At 44.9% G+C, this 16,157-nt stretch overlaps 2 protein-coding genes across 3 annotated transcripts in view; both read left to right on the top strand.

Moving 5' to 3' along the window:
- Positions 1-1,913: 1,913 nt before the first annotated feature.
- Positions 1,914-10,117, top strand: grk1a (G protein-coupled receptor kinase 1 a). Its single transcript, XM_055930608.1, has 7 exons — positions 1,914-2,691; positions 4,397-4,524; positions 5,063-5,220; positions 5,477-5,560; positions 6,347-6,471; positions 7,031-7,232; positions 9,152-10,117. Exons 1-7 carry the CDS (start codon positions 1,990-1,992, stop codon positions 9,442-9,444), a joined length of 1,692 nt encoding a protein of 563 aa, XP_055786583.1. The 5' UTR covers positions 1,914-1,989; the 3' UTR covers positions 9,445-10,117.
- Positions 10,118-13,005: 2,888 nt separating this feature from the next.
- The window catches only part of LOC129860204 (transmembrane protein 255B-like), a 19,526-nt gene continuing 16,374 nt past the window's right edge, over positions 13,006-16,157 (top strand). The window contains exons 1-2 of one of the 2 annotated variants that reach the window (XM_055930593.1): positions 13,006-13,715; positions 15,852-15,994. In XM_055930593.1, coding sequence (XP_055786568.1) covers positions 13,652-13,715; positions 15,852-15,994 — 207 coding nt within the window. In that variant the 5' untranslated portion in view covers positions 13,006-13,651. The remainder of the gene's footprint in view (positions 13,716-15,851; positions 15,995-16,157) is intronic. The other variant, XM_055930592.1, reaches the window with a different exon arrangement.

The raw sequence follows: 16,157 nt of genomic DNA, 5'->3' as shown, positions 1-16,157 counted from the left end.
TGGATCACCTACCATTCCATAGACCTGGATCACCTATCATTCCATAGACCTGGATCACCTACCATTCCATAGACCTGGATCACCTACCATTCCATAGACCTGGATCACCTACCATTCCATAGACCTGGATCACCTACCATTCCATAGACCTGGTTCACCTACCATTCCATAGACCTGGTCCACCTACCATTCCATAGTCCTGGATCACCTACCATACCATAGACCTGGATCACCTACCATTCCATAGACCTGGATCACCTATCATTCCATAGACCTGGTTCACCTACCATTCCATAGACCTGGTCCACCTACCATTCCATAGACCTGGATCACCTACCATACCATAGACCTGGATCACCTACCATACCATAGACCTGGATCACCTACCATTCCATAGACTTGGATCACCTACCATTCCATAGACCTGGATCACCTACCATTCCATAGACCTGGATCACCTACCATACCATAGACCTGGATCACCTACCATTCCATAGACCTGGATCACCTACCATTCCATAGACCTGGATCACCTACCATTCCATAGACCTGGATCACCTACCATTCCATAGACCTGGATCACCTACCATACCATAGACCTGGATCACCTACCATACCATAGACCTGGATCACCTACCATTCCATAGACCTGGATCACCTACCATTCCATAGACCTGGATCACCTACCATTCCATAGACCTGGATCACCTACCATTTTTATGAATGCTACCACTCTGACTCTTTTCCTCTCTCTCTCTTTCTCCCCCTCTCTTTCTCTCCCTCTATCTCTCTGTCTCTCTTTTTCTCCCTCTCTTTCTCTCCCTCTATCTATCTCTCTCTCTCTCTCTCTCTCTCTCTTTCAATTCAATTCAAGGGGCTTTATTGGCATGGGAAACATGTGTTAACATTGCCAAAGCAAGTGAGGTAGACAATACACAAAAGTGAAACAAACAATACAAATTAACAGTAAACATTACACATACAGAAGTTTCAAAACAATAAAGACATTACAAATGTCATATTATATATATACAGTGTTGTAACAATGTACAAATGGTTAAAGCACACAAGTTAAAATAAGTAAGCATAAATATGGGTTGTATTTACAATGGTGTTTGTTCTCCACTGGTTGCCCTTTTCTTGTGGCAACAGGTCACAAATCTTGCTGCTGTGATGGCACACTGTGGAATTTCACCCAGTAGATATGGGAGTTTATCAAAATTGGATTTGTTTTCGAATTCTTTGTGAATCTGTGTGATCTTTCTCTCCCTCTCTTTCACTCCCTCTATCTCTCTCTCTCTCTTTTTCTCCTCCTCTCTCTCTCTCTCTCTTTCTCTCTCTCTCTCTCTCTCTCTCTCTCTCTCTCTCTCTCTCTCTCTCTCTCTCTCTCTCTCTCTCTCTCTCGGCTCTCCATCCTATTGTCCTCCTCATGGTTTAACACAGTAGCAGTGGAAGGAAGGTATTATAGAGTTAGTGGATAGAGTTAGTGGAGTTAGTGGAACTCTGAACACAAAGGTGTTGAGTCAGACAGATCTCTGTTATGTGAGAATGTGTGTGCGTGTGTGCGTGGCAGGGGCTTAACCTCTGTCTCAGGTCTGCTACGGTCCTAGTAAGGGGAATCAGTGCTCCCTGTGTGTCACTTTCTCTCTCTCTCTCTGCATCCTGCGCTCCAGGGGTACAGACAGACAGACAGATCACTCCTCTGCTCTCTACTGAATCACTACAGTCTGGGGGAAACTCTAATCCTTTCATTTCCTGTGAACATTTTGGTCATCCGGCCGTCTGTCCTTCTGTTTACTCCTGTCCTTCTCTTCTCCTCCTCCTTTCCTCTCCCCCTCTTTTTCTCTCCGTGTCCACGACGAGAGGAGTTGTCTGGGGATTTCCTCATTCTCCCTCCTGAACTGTTTCCCAGTGGAGCTCGGCGCTTCTCTCCTGTTCCTCTCTCTCTTTATTTCTCTCTCTTTGTTTCTGCCTCCATCCTTCATCGCCATGGATATGGGCAGCCTGACAACGGTGGTGGCCAACTCGGCCTACATCTCGGCGCGCGGGAGCTTCGACGGCACGGCCAACCCGTCCGCCAACCGGGACAAGAAGTACCACGCCCGCCTGAAGCTGCCTCACATCACGGTGTGCGAGGGCCTCAGGGAGACTCTGGACCTGGGCTTCCAGACCGCCTGCGTGGAACAGCCCATCGGCAAGCGTCTGTTCCAGGAGTTCCTGGAGGCCAACAACGAATACAAAGGCCCCTGCCGCCTGTGGAAGGATGTGGAGGAGTACAACCAGGCCGAGGACCAGGACCGCATTAAGAAGGCCTCCAAGATGCTCTCTCGCTACATGGATCCGAGCGCCAAACACTTCTGCCCCTTCCTGCCGGAGAACGACATCACCAAGGTGAAGGAGAAGCACGCGGAGGCCGGGGACGATCTGTTCATCGAGACTCTGACCAGCGTACTGGACTTCCTCAAGGAGGTCCCTTACACCTTCTACCTGGACAGCATGCACCTGAAGAGGTTCCTCCAGTGGAAGTGGCTGGAGATGCAGCCCACGGGAGAGGACTGGTTCATGGACTTCCGTGTCCTTGGGAAGGGGGGCTTCGGGGAGGTACATGCCACCTCGATGAAGGCCACAGGGAAACTGTACGCCTGCAAGAAGCTCAACAAGAAGAGGCTGAAGAAGAGAAAAGGATATGAGGTGAGAGACAGAAGACCTGTATTACTACTATATATAGTGGAGTTTGTAGTTCACTTCTAAAATGGAGGACAAAATTGGTTGCCATTGGAATAGAGGAAAGAGTGCCTGATGGGTAGTGTAGTTCATGGAGGGAAATGGCTATGTGTCATTGGATGGGTTGATGCGAGACGTGTGTTGTAAGACCATTAGGGTTAGGTGTTGGTTTCTGTGAGTTTCGTGTGAGAGCTCTGAGGAAGTCACTTTAAAGAGGTCAGAGATAAAGAGAGGAGAGAGAAGCGTGTGATGGACAAAAGAGAGTTCACAGTTTAATTCATAAAGTTTGTGTTATGGGTACGATGAACACCATTCGTAACACAACTTATCCAAAGCATCTGTCCAGGATAAGCGATGCTTAGTGGAGGAGGGCCGATTATGGAACAGACTTACGTTAGTACATAGGAGAGCACACACACAGTCGTTAGTACGTAGCCTTGACCTTCAGCAGAGTGTCACAGCTCTTCAGATTATCACAGGGATTTCACACGACATAAGAACCTCATTCAGGACTATTACCCAACAACACACCTTCCAAATGTCTTCCTCTGAGTTTGCATCACAAATAGCACCCCGCTCCCTGTAAATCCCTATGGGCCAAGGTCAAAAGTAGGGCCCTTCATAGGGAATAGGGTGCCTTGTAGGAAGCAACCATGCAGGATCATCCCTGTAGATTTGTTCTATGCCACAAATAGACTAGACAGAGGAGTGGTCTGGGTAGCGGTGAAACTGTGTGTGTGTGTGTGTGTGCACGTGTGTGTGTACATGTGTGTGCGTACGTGTGTGTGCACGTGTGAGTGTAGTATAGTGCAGTAGTGTGCAGTAAGATGAATGTAAGTGTTGGACTGTAGTCCGTTCTGGGCAGTGAGGGGTAAGGGTCTGTCTGGAGTGGAACTGAACGAACAGGGGACATTGAGATTTATTGGGCAGGGCCGTGGCAATGGTTAGAGTTGACATGAAATACAAATGGTATTTCATTAAAATACCCCAGGGGTCCAGCTCTTCCTCTAGACCACAGTGGCAGCTGGTTTACACACTGATGTCTACCAGGGAAACAAGGTGTGTGGACTCTGGACTGACTTTGGACTGTCAAATCACTCGTGGATATGAAGTGACATTAATTGCTCAATGAAGTGCCAATGCAGGAACCAGAGGAGCTGTGCAGTGTGTCTGTCTTCCATGATATAATCAGTGATAAGCCCCTACCTGCAGCATTAGAATGATTATTGAGCTCCTTATTCAATACGTGCCAACTCTGCCATGTTAATAAATGGAGCAGATCCCTCCCTGCTACGGGTATTGGGTGTGTGTGTATGTGCGTGTTGTCACACATGCTTACGTATAAGTGTGTGGTTGTCTTGTGTAATGTGAATGAACTGATGGACCTTGCAGCCTGTCCTGTGCTGACCTTAGACACAGGCTTTGGCCCAAATGGCACCCTATTCCCTATATATTGGCACCCTATCCCTATATAATCCCACCCTATTCCCTATATAATGGCACCCTATTCCCTATATAATGTCACCCTATTCCCTATATAATGTCACCCTATTTCCTATATAGTGCAATACATTTGACCAGAGCCCTATGAGCCCTTATGAGCTCTATGAGCCCTGGTCAAATGTACTGCACTATATAAGAAATAGGGTGCCTTGCCCCTCCGGTCCACTAGGGGGCGATGGTGGAGAAGAGAATTCTGGCACGTGTCCACAGCAGGTTCATCGTGTCGCTGGCCTACGCCTTCCAGACCAAGACTGAGCTCTGTCTGGTCATGACCATCATGAATGGAGGAGACCTGAGGTAAAATAGCTTGCTCCTATTGGGTGGGTGTAGGGAGGGAGGAGACCTGAGGTAAAATAGCTTGCTCCTATTGGGTGGGTGTAGGGAGGGAGGAGACCTGAGGTAAAATAGCTTGCTCCTATTGGGTGGGTGTAGGGAGGGAGGAGACCTGAGATAAAATAGCTTGCTCCTATTGGGTGGGTGTAGGGAGGGAGGAGACCTGAGGTAAAATAGCTTGCTCCTATTGGGTGGGTGTAGGGAGGGAGGAGACCTGAGGTAAGATAGCTTGCTCCTATTGGGTGGATGTAGGGAGGGAGGAGACCTGAGGTAAAACAGCTTGCTCCTATTGGGTGGGTGTAGGGAGGGAGGAGACCTGAGGTAAAATAGCTTGCTCCTATTGGGTGGGTGTGGGGAGGGAGGGTTCTATTTATGTTTATCTACAGTTGTTTATTTCCTGCTGTGTTTCCTGTTGTGTTTCTATGTGGTTTGTGTATGCAATGCGTGATCTGAGGTTAGAATGTCCTCTTGTGAACATCAATCTCATGTAATCTACGGTCAGGTATCATATCTACAATGTGGATGAGAACAACCCAGGGTTTGATGAGCAGAGGGCCTGTTTCTACACAGCTCAGATCATCCAGGGCATGGAGCACCTGCACCAGAAGAGAATCATCTACAGAGACCTCAAACCTGAGAACGTGTTGTTGGATAATGAAGGTACACACGCACGCACACACGCACACACGCACGCACGCACGCACACACACACACACACACACACACACACATACAGCGGGCTAACACAGTACATAGTTTCCTACAATACACTTTCACAACTTAAGTCAATTTACTCTTAACACTAACACAGGACATGGGTCGACACTGACGTACTCTGGGCTGCTAACAATATCTCTGACGTTTGTTGGAGGCGTGTTTGACATTGTGGTCCTGATGTTTGCTCTCTTTGTCTCAGGTAACGTGCGTATCTCTGACCTTGGTCTGGCCGTGGAGCTGGAGGACAACCAGACCAATATCAAAGGCTACGCTGGGACTCCAGGTACACTACCACTTCCCTTAACTCACCTGTACAGTACAACTCACTGTACTGTCCCTGACAACTCACTGTAGTGTCCCTGACAACTCACTGTACTGTCCCTGACAACTCACTGTAGTGTCCCTGACAAGTCACTGTACTGTCCCTGACAAGTCACTGTACTGTCCCTGACAAGTCACTGTAGTGTCCCTGACAACTCACTGTAGTGTCCCGGACAACTCACTGTACTGTCCCTGACAACTCACTGTACTGTCCCTGACAACTCACTGTTCTGTCCCTGACAACTCACTGTTCTGTCCCTGACAACTCACTGTTCTGTCCCTGACAACTCACTGTACTGTCCCTGACAACTCACTGTAGTGTCCCTGACAACTCACTGTACTGTCCCTGACAACTCACTGTAGTGTCCCTGACAACTCACTGTACTGTCCCTGACATGACACACTGCTGTAACCACTTACTGTACCTGTCCCCTCCCCTCTCTAGCCCACCTGTTTTTACCTGTCCTCTCCCCTCTCTATTACACCTGCACTTACCTGTCCTTTTCCCTCTCTATCCCACCTCTTTACCTGTCCTCTCTCTATTACACCTGCACTTACATGTCCCCTCCCTTCTCTAGACACCGGTACTTAACTGTCCCCTCTCTATCTCACTGGTCCTTACTTCCCTGGCATGTAAGCATAAAGTGGGGGTCAATAGTAGATGACTATATACTATGTAAGGGGTATAGGGTGCCATTTGAGACGCAGACAGAGGACACTACTGTTCCCTTTGACCTCTTCCTGTCAGGGTTCATGGCCCCAGAGCTGCTGAAAGGGGAGGAGTATGACTGGTCAGTGGACTACTTTACCCTTGGGGTCACACTGTATGAGTTCATCGCTGCCAAGGGACCTTTCAGAACCCGAGGAGAGAAGGTGACTTCTACCTTCCTCTCTTCTTCTCACTCCTGTCCTCTTCTCCCTTCCTTCTCCTTCTTATCCCTCTCTCTCTCTCTCTATTCTGTACTATCCTCTCTCTACTGTCCCTCTCTCTCTCTCTCTCCTTCTCTGTCTCTGTCACTCCTTCTCTTTCTCTCTCTGTCTCTCTCCTTCTCTGTGTGTGTGTCTCTCTCTCTCTCTCTCTCTCTGTGTCTTTCTCTTGCTTTCTTCAGTCCCAGCTCACCTCTGTCTACCTCTGTTCCAAATGGCCCCCTATTCCATACGGAGTGCACTATTTTAGACCAGAGCCCTATGGTCCCTGGTCAACAGTAGTGCACTAAACAGGGAATATTGTGCCATGTGTGACGCACACAGAGGCTTGACAGAGGTAACGCTAATGAATTATGTACTGGGTGGGGCTGGTCAGGTGTAACCTAACCCAGGGCTAACGCATAGAGTTAGTTAGAGGGCACAAATAGGTACATAGAGGCACATAGACATAGAGGGTTGGATAGATGTGCCTTCTGTCCAACTCTATGGGCTGTCATCCATTCAGGTGGAGAACAAAGTAGTGAAGAAGCGGATTCTGAACGACCCCGTGGCCTATCCGGAGAAGTTCAGTGAGAAAGCCAAGTCCATCTGCGAGGCGCTGCTGTGCAAGACGGTGGACCAGAGGCTGGGCTTCAAGAACGGGTCCTGCGACGAGCTCCGAGCGCACCCCTTCTTCAGCGAACTCAACTGGATGAAACTGAACGAAGGTGCGGCCTGCATCACTGGGGCTACGTCCAAAATGGCACCCTATAATCTGTTAGCCCTGGTCTAAAGTAGTGCACTATATAGGGCCCTGGTCTAAAGTAGTGCACTATATAGGGCCCTGGTCTAAAGTAGTGCACTATATAGGAAATAGAACCCGCTGCATCACCTTCTGCTCTTATGTGTCGTCATCATCACAGGCCGTTTTAGAAACGTGGAATCATCAAGGATGTGATAAACAAAAAGAGATGAGACAGTCAGGAAGAGGAGCCACCAGTACATGACCCAATATACACACATGACCCAATATACACACATGACCCAATATACACACATGACCCAATATACACACATGACCCAATATACACACATGACCCAATATACACACATGACCCAATATACACACATTACCCAATGTACACACATTACCCAATATACACACATGACCCAATATACACACATTAACCAAGATACACACATTACCCAATGTACACACATTATCCAATATACACACATGACCCAATATACACACATTATCCAATATACACACATGACCCAATATACACACATTACCCAATATACACACATTACCCAATATACACACATTAACCAATATACACACATGACCCAATATACACACATTATCCAATATACACACATGACCCAATATACACACATGACCCAATATACACACATTATCCAATATACACACATGACCCAATATACACACATTACCCAATATACACACATTACCCAATATACACACATTAACCAATATACACACATGACCCAATATACACACATTACCCAATATACACACATTATCCAATATACACACATGACCCAATATACACACATGACCCAATATACACACATTACCCAATATACACACATGACCCAATATACACACATGACCCAATATACACACATTACCCAATATACACACATTACCCAATATACACACATTACCCAATATACACACATTATCCAATATACACACATGACCCAATATACACACATTACCCAATATACACACATTACCCAATATACACACATTAACCAATATACACACATGACCCAATATACACACATTACCCAATATACACAGAGTACCCAATATACACACATTAACCAATATACACACATGACCCAATATACACACATGACCCAATATACATACAGTACCCAATATACACACATTACCCAATATACATACAGTACCCAATATACACACATTACCCAATATACACACATGACCCAATATACACACATGACCCAATATACATACAGTACCCAATATACACACATTACCCAATATACATACATGACCCAATATACACACATGACCCAATATACACACATGACCCAATATACACACATGACCCAATATACACACATGACCCAATATACACACATTATCCAATATACACGCATTACTCAATATACACGCATTAACCAAGATACACACATTACCCAAGATACACACATTACCCAAGATACACACATGACCCAATATACACACATGACCCAATATACACACATGACCCAATATACACACATTATCCAATATACACGCATTACTCAATATACACACATTATCCAATATACACACATGACCCAATATACACACATTACCCAATATACACACATTACCCAGTATACACACATGACCCAATATACACACATGACCCAATATACACACATTACCCAATATACACACATGACCCAATATACACACATTACCCAATATACACACATTAACCAATATACACACATTTGTCATCCTTTGATTAAATCTTATTCCATAATAAACAAAGCAGCAAAAACTTCATTTCAAACTGGAAATCAACACAACTGACATGTGGCCCGTTTCCCATGATCAGTCCTATGACTGTCTGGATGTGGTGTTGTGTTCCTCTGACAGGGATCCTGGTGCCTCCGTTTGTTCCCGACTCCAAGACGGTCTACGCCAAGGATCTGGACGCCGTCGGAGCTTTCTCAACAGTGAAGGGAGTCACCCTGGACGACCCCGACAAGGAGTTCTTTGACGAGTTCTCCTCGGGGAACATCCCCATTCCCTGGCAGGAGGAGATGATCGAGACGGGGATCTACGGGGAGCTGAACCTCTGGGGGGTCGGGGGGGCGCTGCCCAACGACCTGCGCAGGGAGAGCATCCTGGAACAGCCCCCGAAGTCCTCCACCTGCTGCCTGTCATAGATCAGAGGTCATGGGGTAGGGAACATGGTCGCGTTCCCCTGCTCAGACGTTGCATGCATCAACCAATGGTTGCGTGCCACATCATCGACTGTGTCATCGACTGACAGATAGCTATAACATATAATGTGGTTAGCTGATACTGTAAGTAAAATAACGATTCAGGCGTTGTCAGATCTGGCAGGCGTCAGCAACGCCTGGGCACGGGAACGCGCCCTTTATGAATATCATGACTAGGAAGGATTTCATTGGCCGGCCGAGTGGAGGAAGTAGTCTTGGGCCAATGGCAGAGATGTGGTCACGAAGGAGGCGGGTGGATTTAATGGAATGGGTTGTAAATGATGGAATGTTTATTTTGTTTATTATATGTTATGTATTATTATGTTTATCAAAATGAACAAGTTAAAAGACGTTTTAGATATCTACACCTGTTTCTTCTCAGTGAAGAATCATTCTTTTCTTGCTACTACGGCACATGGTGAAATGCACCATTTATTGTACTTCACCAAAGAGACAGAATAGTGCTTTAACAGCCAGCCACTATGCTGAGAAAACAAAATACAGTCACTGTAACATTTTATTTGTTATAACAGAACTATAACGGAACTATAATTGCTCTGTTTCTGTTTACTTGTTTGTCTTTTGCTGTGGAATCTTCTGAGTTTTTGGAATGTGATGTCATCAATGCAGTGTGTGTGTGTGTGTGTGTGTGTGTGTGTGTGTGTGTGTGTGTGTGTGTGTGTGTGTGTGGTGTTTATAAATGTAAATATATGTATTTAGATAGATAGGGGAGAACTCATCAACTGGTTTTATCTGGTTGTCATGTGCAGTGACTGGAGCTCTCTCTGTACCCTCTCTTCACACTCCGTCACAAGTCTCTCAGATATAGATCAGTTTAATGGCAGATATAAATCCAACTAGCATGAACTATTTAATGTCTCTGTTCTACTGTATATTCTTATGCTCCACAAGGTCTTTTCAAATTACAGTCAGAGGCCTATGGGCCCTGGTCAAAAGTAGTGCACTATATAGGGAATAGGGTGCCATGGGTCCTGGTCTAAAGTAGTGCACTATATAGGGAATAGGGTGCCACTTGGGATACATATTCCAATATGGAGTTACAGCAATGTTGGTTTCTTGATAATAAATACTGATATTACATTATAAACCCTGTAAGGAGTCACTCATAATCACTCAATACAAATTATAAGTTGTGTATGTCACTTTTCAAATCAGTAGATATGTGTAACATATCAGTATAGATATGCGTGGCATATCAGTATAGATATGGGTGACATGTGTAACATATCAGTATATATATATATGTGAATTAGTAGTATTTATATGTGTGACATATCAGTATAGATATGCGTGACATATCAGTATAGATATGTGTGACATATCAGTATAGATATGCGTGACATATTAGTATAGATATGAGTGACACATCAGTATAGATATGCGTGACATATCAGTATAGATATGCGCGACATATCAGTATAGATATGCGTGACGAAAACTGTGAGTATGACATATTTTCAAATGTTCTTGTTGCACCATGGGTAATGAGTTAGTGGGATGGTTAGGTGGGGTCTGCAGGGGGTGTTTTTTCTCTTGCTTTTTCTATACTGTACAATATATTATATTTATAATTTATTATTATCTTTATTGTATAATATACTATATTGTTTAGGTTGCTTTCCCGAGTGCTAGCACTCTGATTCCCACACAGGAACCTCTTGTTAATAAAAGCAGGGTTTTATGAATTCCTGTGCATTCGTTTAAATACAAAATTATCTAATGTCTATATAGAACTTGAGAAACTGTAAATGGCTGTGTAATTATACCATAGAAATCATCATGTTTATTCAGTCAAATAAACATTTCACCATAAAATAAATATGTAATGTAGGCCTATTGTGTTACTGCAATGAGTTGATGTCTGATTACCTACAGTGTACTGGGATATACTCTCTATGTGAAATTGATGGATGGATGGATGGGCTTATGGGTGGTGGATGGGTTTATGGGTGATGGTTTATGGGTGGGTTTATGGGTGGTGGATGGGTTTATGGGTGGTGGATGGGTTTATGGGTGGTGGTTGGGTTTATTGGTGGTGGATGGGTTTATGGGTGGTTTATGGGTGGTGTATGGATGGTTTTATGGGTGGTTGATGGGTTTATGGGTGGCGGAATAGGTTTATGGGTGGTGGATGGGTTTATGGGTGGTGGTTTATGGGTGGTGGATGGGTTTATGGGCGGTGGATGGATGGATGGGTGGTGGATGGGCTTATGGGTGGTGATGGGCTTATGGGTGGAGGATGGGTTTATGGGTGGTAGATGGGGCTCTATGGGTATTACAAAACCCACATCGGTAGCCTTCACCAGGGGTTCTCAAACTTTTTGGGTCCGGGACCCCTTTTGTGATAGCAAATTCATCAGGGACCGGCTTAGAATCAGAACACAACTCAAGTGCCATACAAATAGCTTACAGTGAGTTTTACCAGGGGTGCAACTTTCACATGTCCCCCCAAGTTTGATCATTGGAATGTGATATAAAAAGAGGCAACGGTGTACTTTAGGACCATACGGATGCCTCCGATTGGTCGGGTAGGCTGTTTGGAATGTTTATCCGACTGGATAAAAAAAAAAAAAACTGGCTTCTAAAACGAAAATTGCGCTCCTGAGTTTTATTATAACTTATAACTAACTAACTAACTATAACTATAACTGCATGGCTGGATGAACCAAGTCTCGGGTTCAGAACATTGAAAAGGCTTTCCCCTTGGCATCTGAGAGAAAATGGGGTTTTCAAGCAAATTTCCTGCAATTCCACACATTTTGTCATGGGGCAGATATATTTATTGTTGTTGTAGCTTTAAAGCTAATAACCTGCAATTCTACACAATTTTCCTTAAATTAAAGTGCATTTAGGCCTATGGGGGGGAATAGTATTGAATTGAAAAATTATAATTGGTGGAATACTGTGGATACCTATATCCCTGTGAGCATCCCAGTCCCATGTTGCCCAGGTATAAGAACATAAATTGTAGATGAATAATATTAAATTGTATTGCATTACACACTTTAAAATGTAGGCCTATTCCACGGATCCCTTGGCCAAAAGTCGTTTAATCTGTTGTTAGTCTTATTCATTAAAACACATCTATGTAATATATATATATATATATATATATATATATATATATATATATATATATATTCTACATTTACATTATAGTAATTTAGCAGACGTTGTTATCCAGAGCGATTTAAATGAGCAATTAGGGTGAAGTGCCTTGCTCAACGGCACATCGGCAGATGGTTTACAGTTGGTCGGCTGATGAGACTTCCACAGCCTATTAGCGATCATACATTTGACCCTGGTGGTATTTCCAGGCCTCCTTTGGTTAAAACAGTGGGCCTACTTACTTCACTGTCTCAGTGTCAGGGACAGGAACGGACCATCCCCGACTGGACGAAGACTAGCAACAAGATGTGTAACCTGTATAATAAATTGAAGTGTTTCTGGATCTTTCTCATATGTGGATGGTACCTAATGATGGCCTAACGTCCTCTTCGTGATTAAACACCAGACGCTTTCAGTGTCACTGCCAAATAAATAATTAACTGAAATGTACCATATTCCACGAACGATTCAGCCCCGATTAAATACATAAATTATGTACGGTACCTCTAAATCATCGTCATCAACGGCTCTGGCGATTGTGAGAACGACGCGGTATATTTCTTTGTCCTGTGGCTGCAGCGCATCTTTCGTAACAGGGTGTCGGGTTCTCGAAGTTGGCAGAGAGAGGATCTTCTAACTAACCTAACCGTCAGACGGTGTTGGGTGACGAAAACATTACTGAGAAAACTTGGGAGACTCATTTTATTAAACGTGATTCGACACTTCTTCATTGGAGTTATTATTGATCTCCATCCGCCCGTCCCGCGCGACAGGTAATGTGACGGATTCCTAGTTTGGCGCGAAGAGGAGACCGTCACCTGGCAGGGCGCGCTGGGGAGGAAGGACGCGGTAAAACAGTGGCGGAGAGGATTGCCTCTTGCAGGATACTATAGAGACGAAGAGGAGTGTATCGTCCATTCGCCTGTGGATTTATGCTGTATAGGCTACCCCATAACCAACTTTGAAAAGGCTACTAGGCTGTTTGTTATTCTAGTACCCTAAAGACGTTAATAACGGCAGAATGCAGCAGCCAACGGCACAACAAACTCCACTACAAACAACAACAGATGTCCTGGACCCCGCAGGTAAAGTCATGATTCAATTACCCAATGTTTCTGACCACCGCATCTGCCTTATTTCATGTAAATAATGAATTGATCCAGTAACGCTGACACCCACAGCTTATAGCCTCCAATAGATGATAAAGTATTTAACTTGCTCTGCATCATCAGCAGAAAGTTTACAGCAGGGAGAATTGCACACAGTGTGAAATGGAAAGTGCAGATAGAGCTACTGTCTGTCTGCCTGTCTGTCTGTCTGGATGGCTATGTGTTGTTGTTGCTGTCTGTCTGTCTGGATGGCTATGTGTTGTTGTTACTGTCTGGATGGCTATGTGTTGTTGTTACTGTCTGTCTGTCTGGATGGCTATGTGTTGTTGTTACTGTCTGTCTGTCTGGATGGCTATGTGTTGTTGTTACTGTCTGGATGGCTATGTGTTGTTGTTACTGTCTGTCTGTCTGTCTGTCTGTCTGTCTGGATGGCTATGTGTTGTTGTTACTGTCTGGATGGCTATGTGTTGTTGTTACTGTCTGTCTGTCTGTCTGTCTGTCTGGATGGCTATGTGTTGTTGTTACTGTCTGGATGGCTATGTGTTGTTGTTACTGTCTGTCTGTCTGGATGGCTATGTGTTGTTGTTACTGTCTGGATGGCTATGTGTTGTTGTTACTGTCTGTCTGTCTGTCTGTCTGTCTGTCTGGATGGCTATGTGTTGTTGTTACTGTCTGGATGGCTATGTGTTGTTGTTACTGTCTGGATGTCTGTCTGTCTGTCTGTCTGGATGGCTATGTGTTGTTGTTACTGTCTGGATGGCTATGTGTTGTTGTTACTGTCTGTATGTCTGTCTGGATGGCTATGTGTTGTTGTTACTGTCTGGATGGCTATGTGTTGTTGTTACTGTCTGTCTGTCTGTCTGTCTGGATGGCTATGTGTTGTTGTTACTGTCTGTCTGTCTGTCTGTCTGTCTGGATGGCTATGTGTTGTTGTTACTGTCTGTCTGTCTGTCTGTCTGTCTGGATGGCTATGTGTTGTTGTTACTGTCTGTCTGTCTGTCTGTCTGTCTGGATGGCTATGTGTTGTTGTTACTGTCTGGATGGCTATGTGTTGTTGTTACTGTCTGTCTGTCTGTCTGTCTGTCTGGATGGCTATGTGTTGTTGTTACTGTCTGGATGGCTATGTGTTGTTGTTACTGTCTGGATGGCTATGTGTTGTTGTTACTGTCTGGATGGCTATGTGTTGTTGTTACTGTCTGTCTGTCTGTCTGTCTGTCTGGATGGCTATGTGTTGTTGTTACTGTCTGTCTGTCTGTCTGTCTGTCTGTCTGGATGGCTATGTGTTGTTGTTACTGTCTGTCTGTCTGTCTGTCTGTCTGTCTGTCTGGATGGCTATGTGTTGTTGTTACTGTCTGGATGGCTATGTGTTGTTGTTACTGTCTGTCTGTCTGTCTGTCTGTCTGTCTGGATGGCTATGTGTTGTTGTTACTGTCTGTCTGTCTGTCTGTCTGTCTGTCTGTCTGTCTGTCTGGATGGCTATGTGTTGTTGTTACTGTCTGGATGGCTATGTGTTGTTGTTACTGTCTGGATGGCTATGTGTTGTTGTTGTTGTTACTGTCTGGATGGCTATGTGTTGTTGTTAGTTTGTTTGAGCTTTTCTGTATCTAATGTCTGACTATGTGGACAAGAAAGATGAGTCTGTTGACAAATTGTTGACAAGTGTGTGTGTGGGGGGTGTGTTTGTCTACATCATAAGCATAGAGTTGATTATGGTATTTCTCATCATCTCCCTTTCTCCTCTCTCTCTCTCTCTCTCTCTCTCTCTCTCTCTCTCTCTCTCTCTCTCTCTCTCTCTCTCTCTCTCTCTCTCTCTCTCTCTCTCTCTCTCTCTCTGTGTCTCTCTCTCTCTGTATCTCTCTTTCTCTCTCTCTCTGCCTCTCTCTCTCTCTCTCTCTCTCTCTCTCTCTCTCTCTCCCTTTCTTCTCTCTCTCTCACACTCTCTCTCTCTCTCTGTCTCTCTCTCTGCCTCTCTCTCTCTGTCTCTTTTTCTCTCTCTTTCTTTCTCTGTCTCTCTCTCTCCGTCTCTCTCTCTCTGTCTCCCTCGCTCTCTGTCTCTCTCGCGGTCCGTCTCCCTCTCTCTCTCTCTCTCTCTCCTCCCTCCCCTCTCTCCAGCTCAGTATATGAAGCGTCGGAGGACAGCGTTATGGGTGACCATCTCCCTGTTGTCTCTGTCTGTGGTGGTTCTGGTGGTGGGACTGGTCTCTGCCACCCGTACCGGGAACGTGGCTGTCGCTGGATACTACCCTGGCATCACCGTGAGTCACTGGCAGCATCCCAAACGGCACCCTATTCCCTATGCAGGGCCCACTCTGGTCAAAAGATGTGCACTGCAAAGGTAATAGGGTGCCATTTAAAACGTTACTACAGTTATCACCATAACAACTGACTAAACTTTCTGCTCTAGCACCACAGTTATCA

The sequence above is a fragment of the Salvelinus fontinalis genome, chromosome 7, assembly GCF_029448725.1.
Source record: "Salvelinus fontinalis isolate EN_2023a chromosome 7, ASM2944872v1, whole genome shotgun sequence".
Taxonomy (NCBI): domain Eukaryota; kingdom Metazoa; phylum Chordata; class Actinopteri; order Salmoniformes; family Salmonidae; genus Salvelinus; species Salvelinus fontinalis.
The sequence above is the reverse complement of the archived record's forward strand: the minus strand, read 5'-3'. Positions and strand labels throughout refer to the sequence as shown.

Coding starts and splice junctions, on each gene's coding strand:
- grk1a (XM_055930608.1), top strand. CDS start 1,990: ATGGATATGGGCAGCCTGACAACGGTGGTGGCCAACTCGGCCTACATC. Junction 6,472..7,030: donor TCAGAACCCGAGGAGAGAAG/GTGACTTCTACC, acceptor TCATCCATTCAG/GTGGAGAACAAAGTAGTGAA. Junction 7,233..9,151: donor CTGGATGAAACTGAACGAAG/GTGCGGCCTGCA, acceptor TTCCTCTGACAG/GGATCCTGGTGCCTCCGTTT.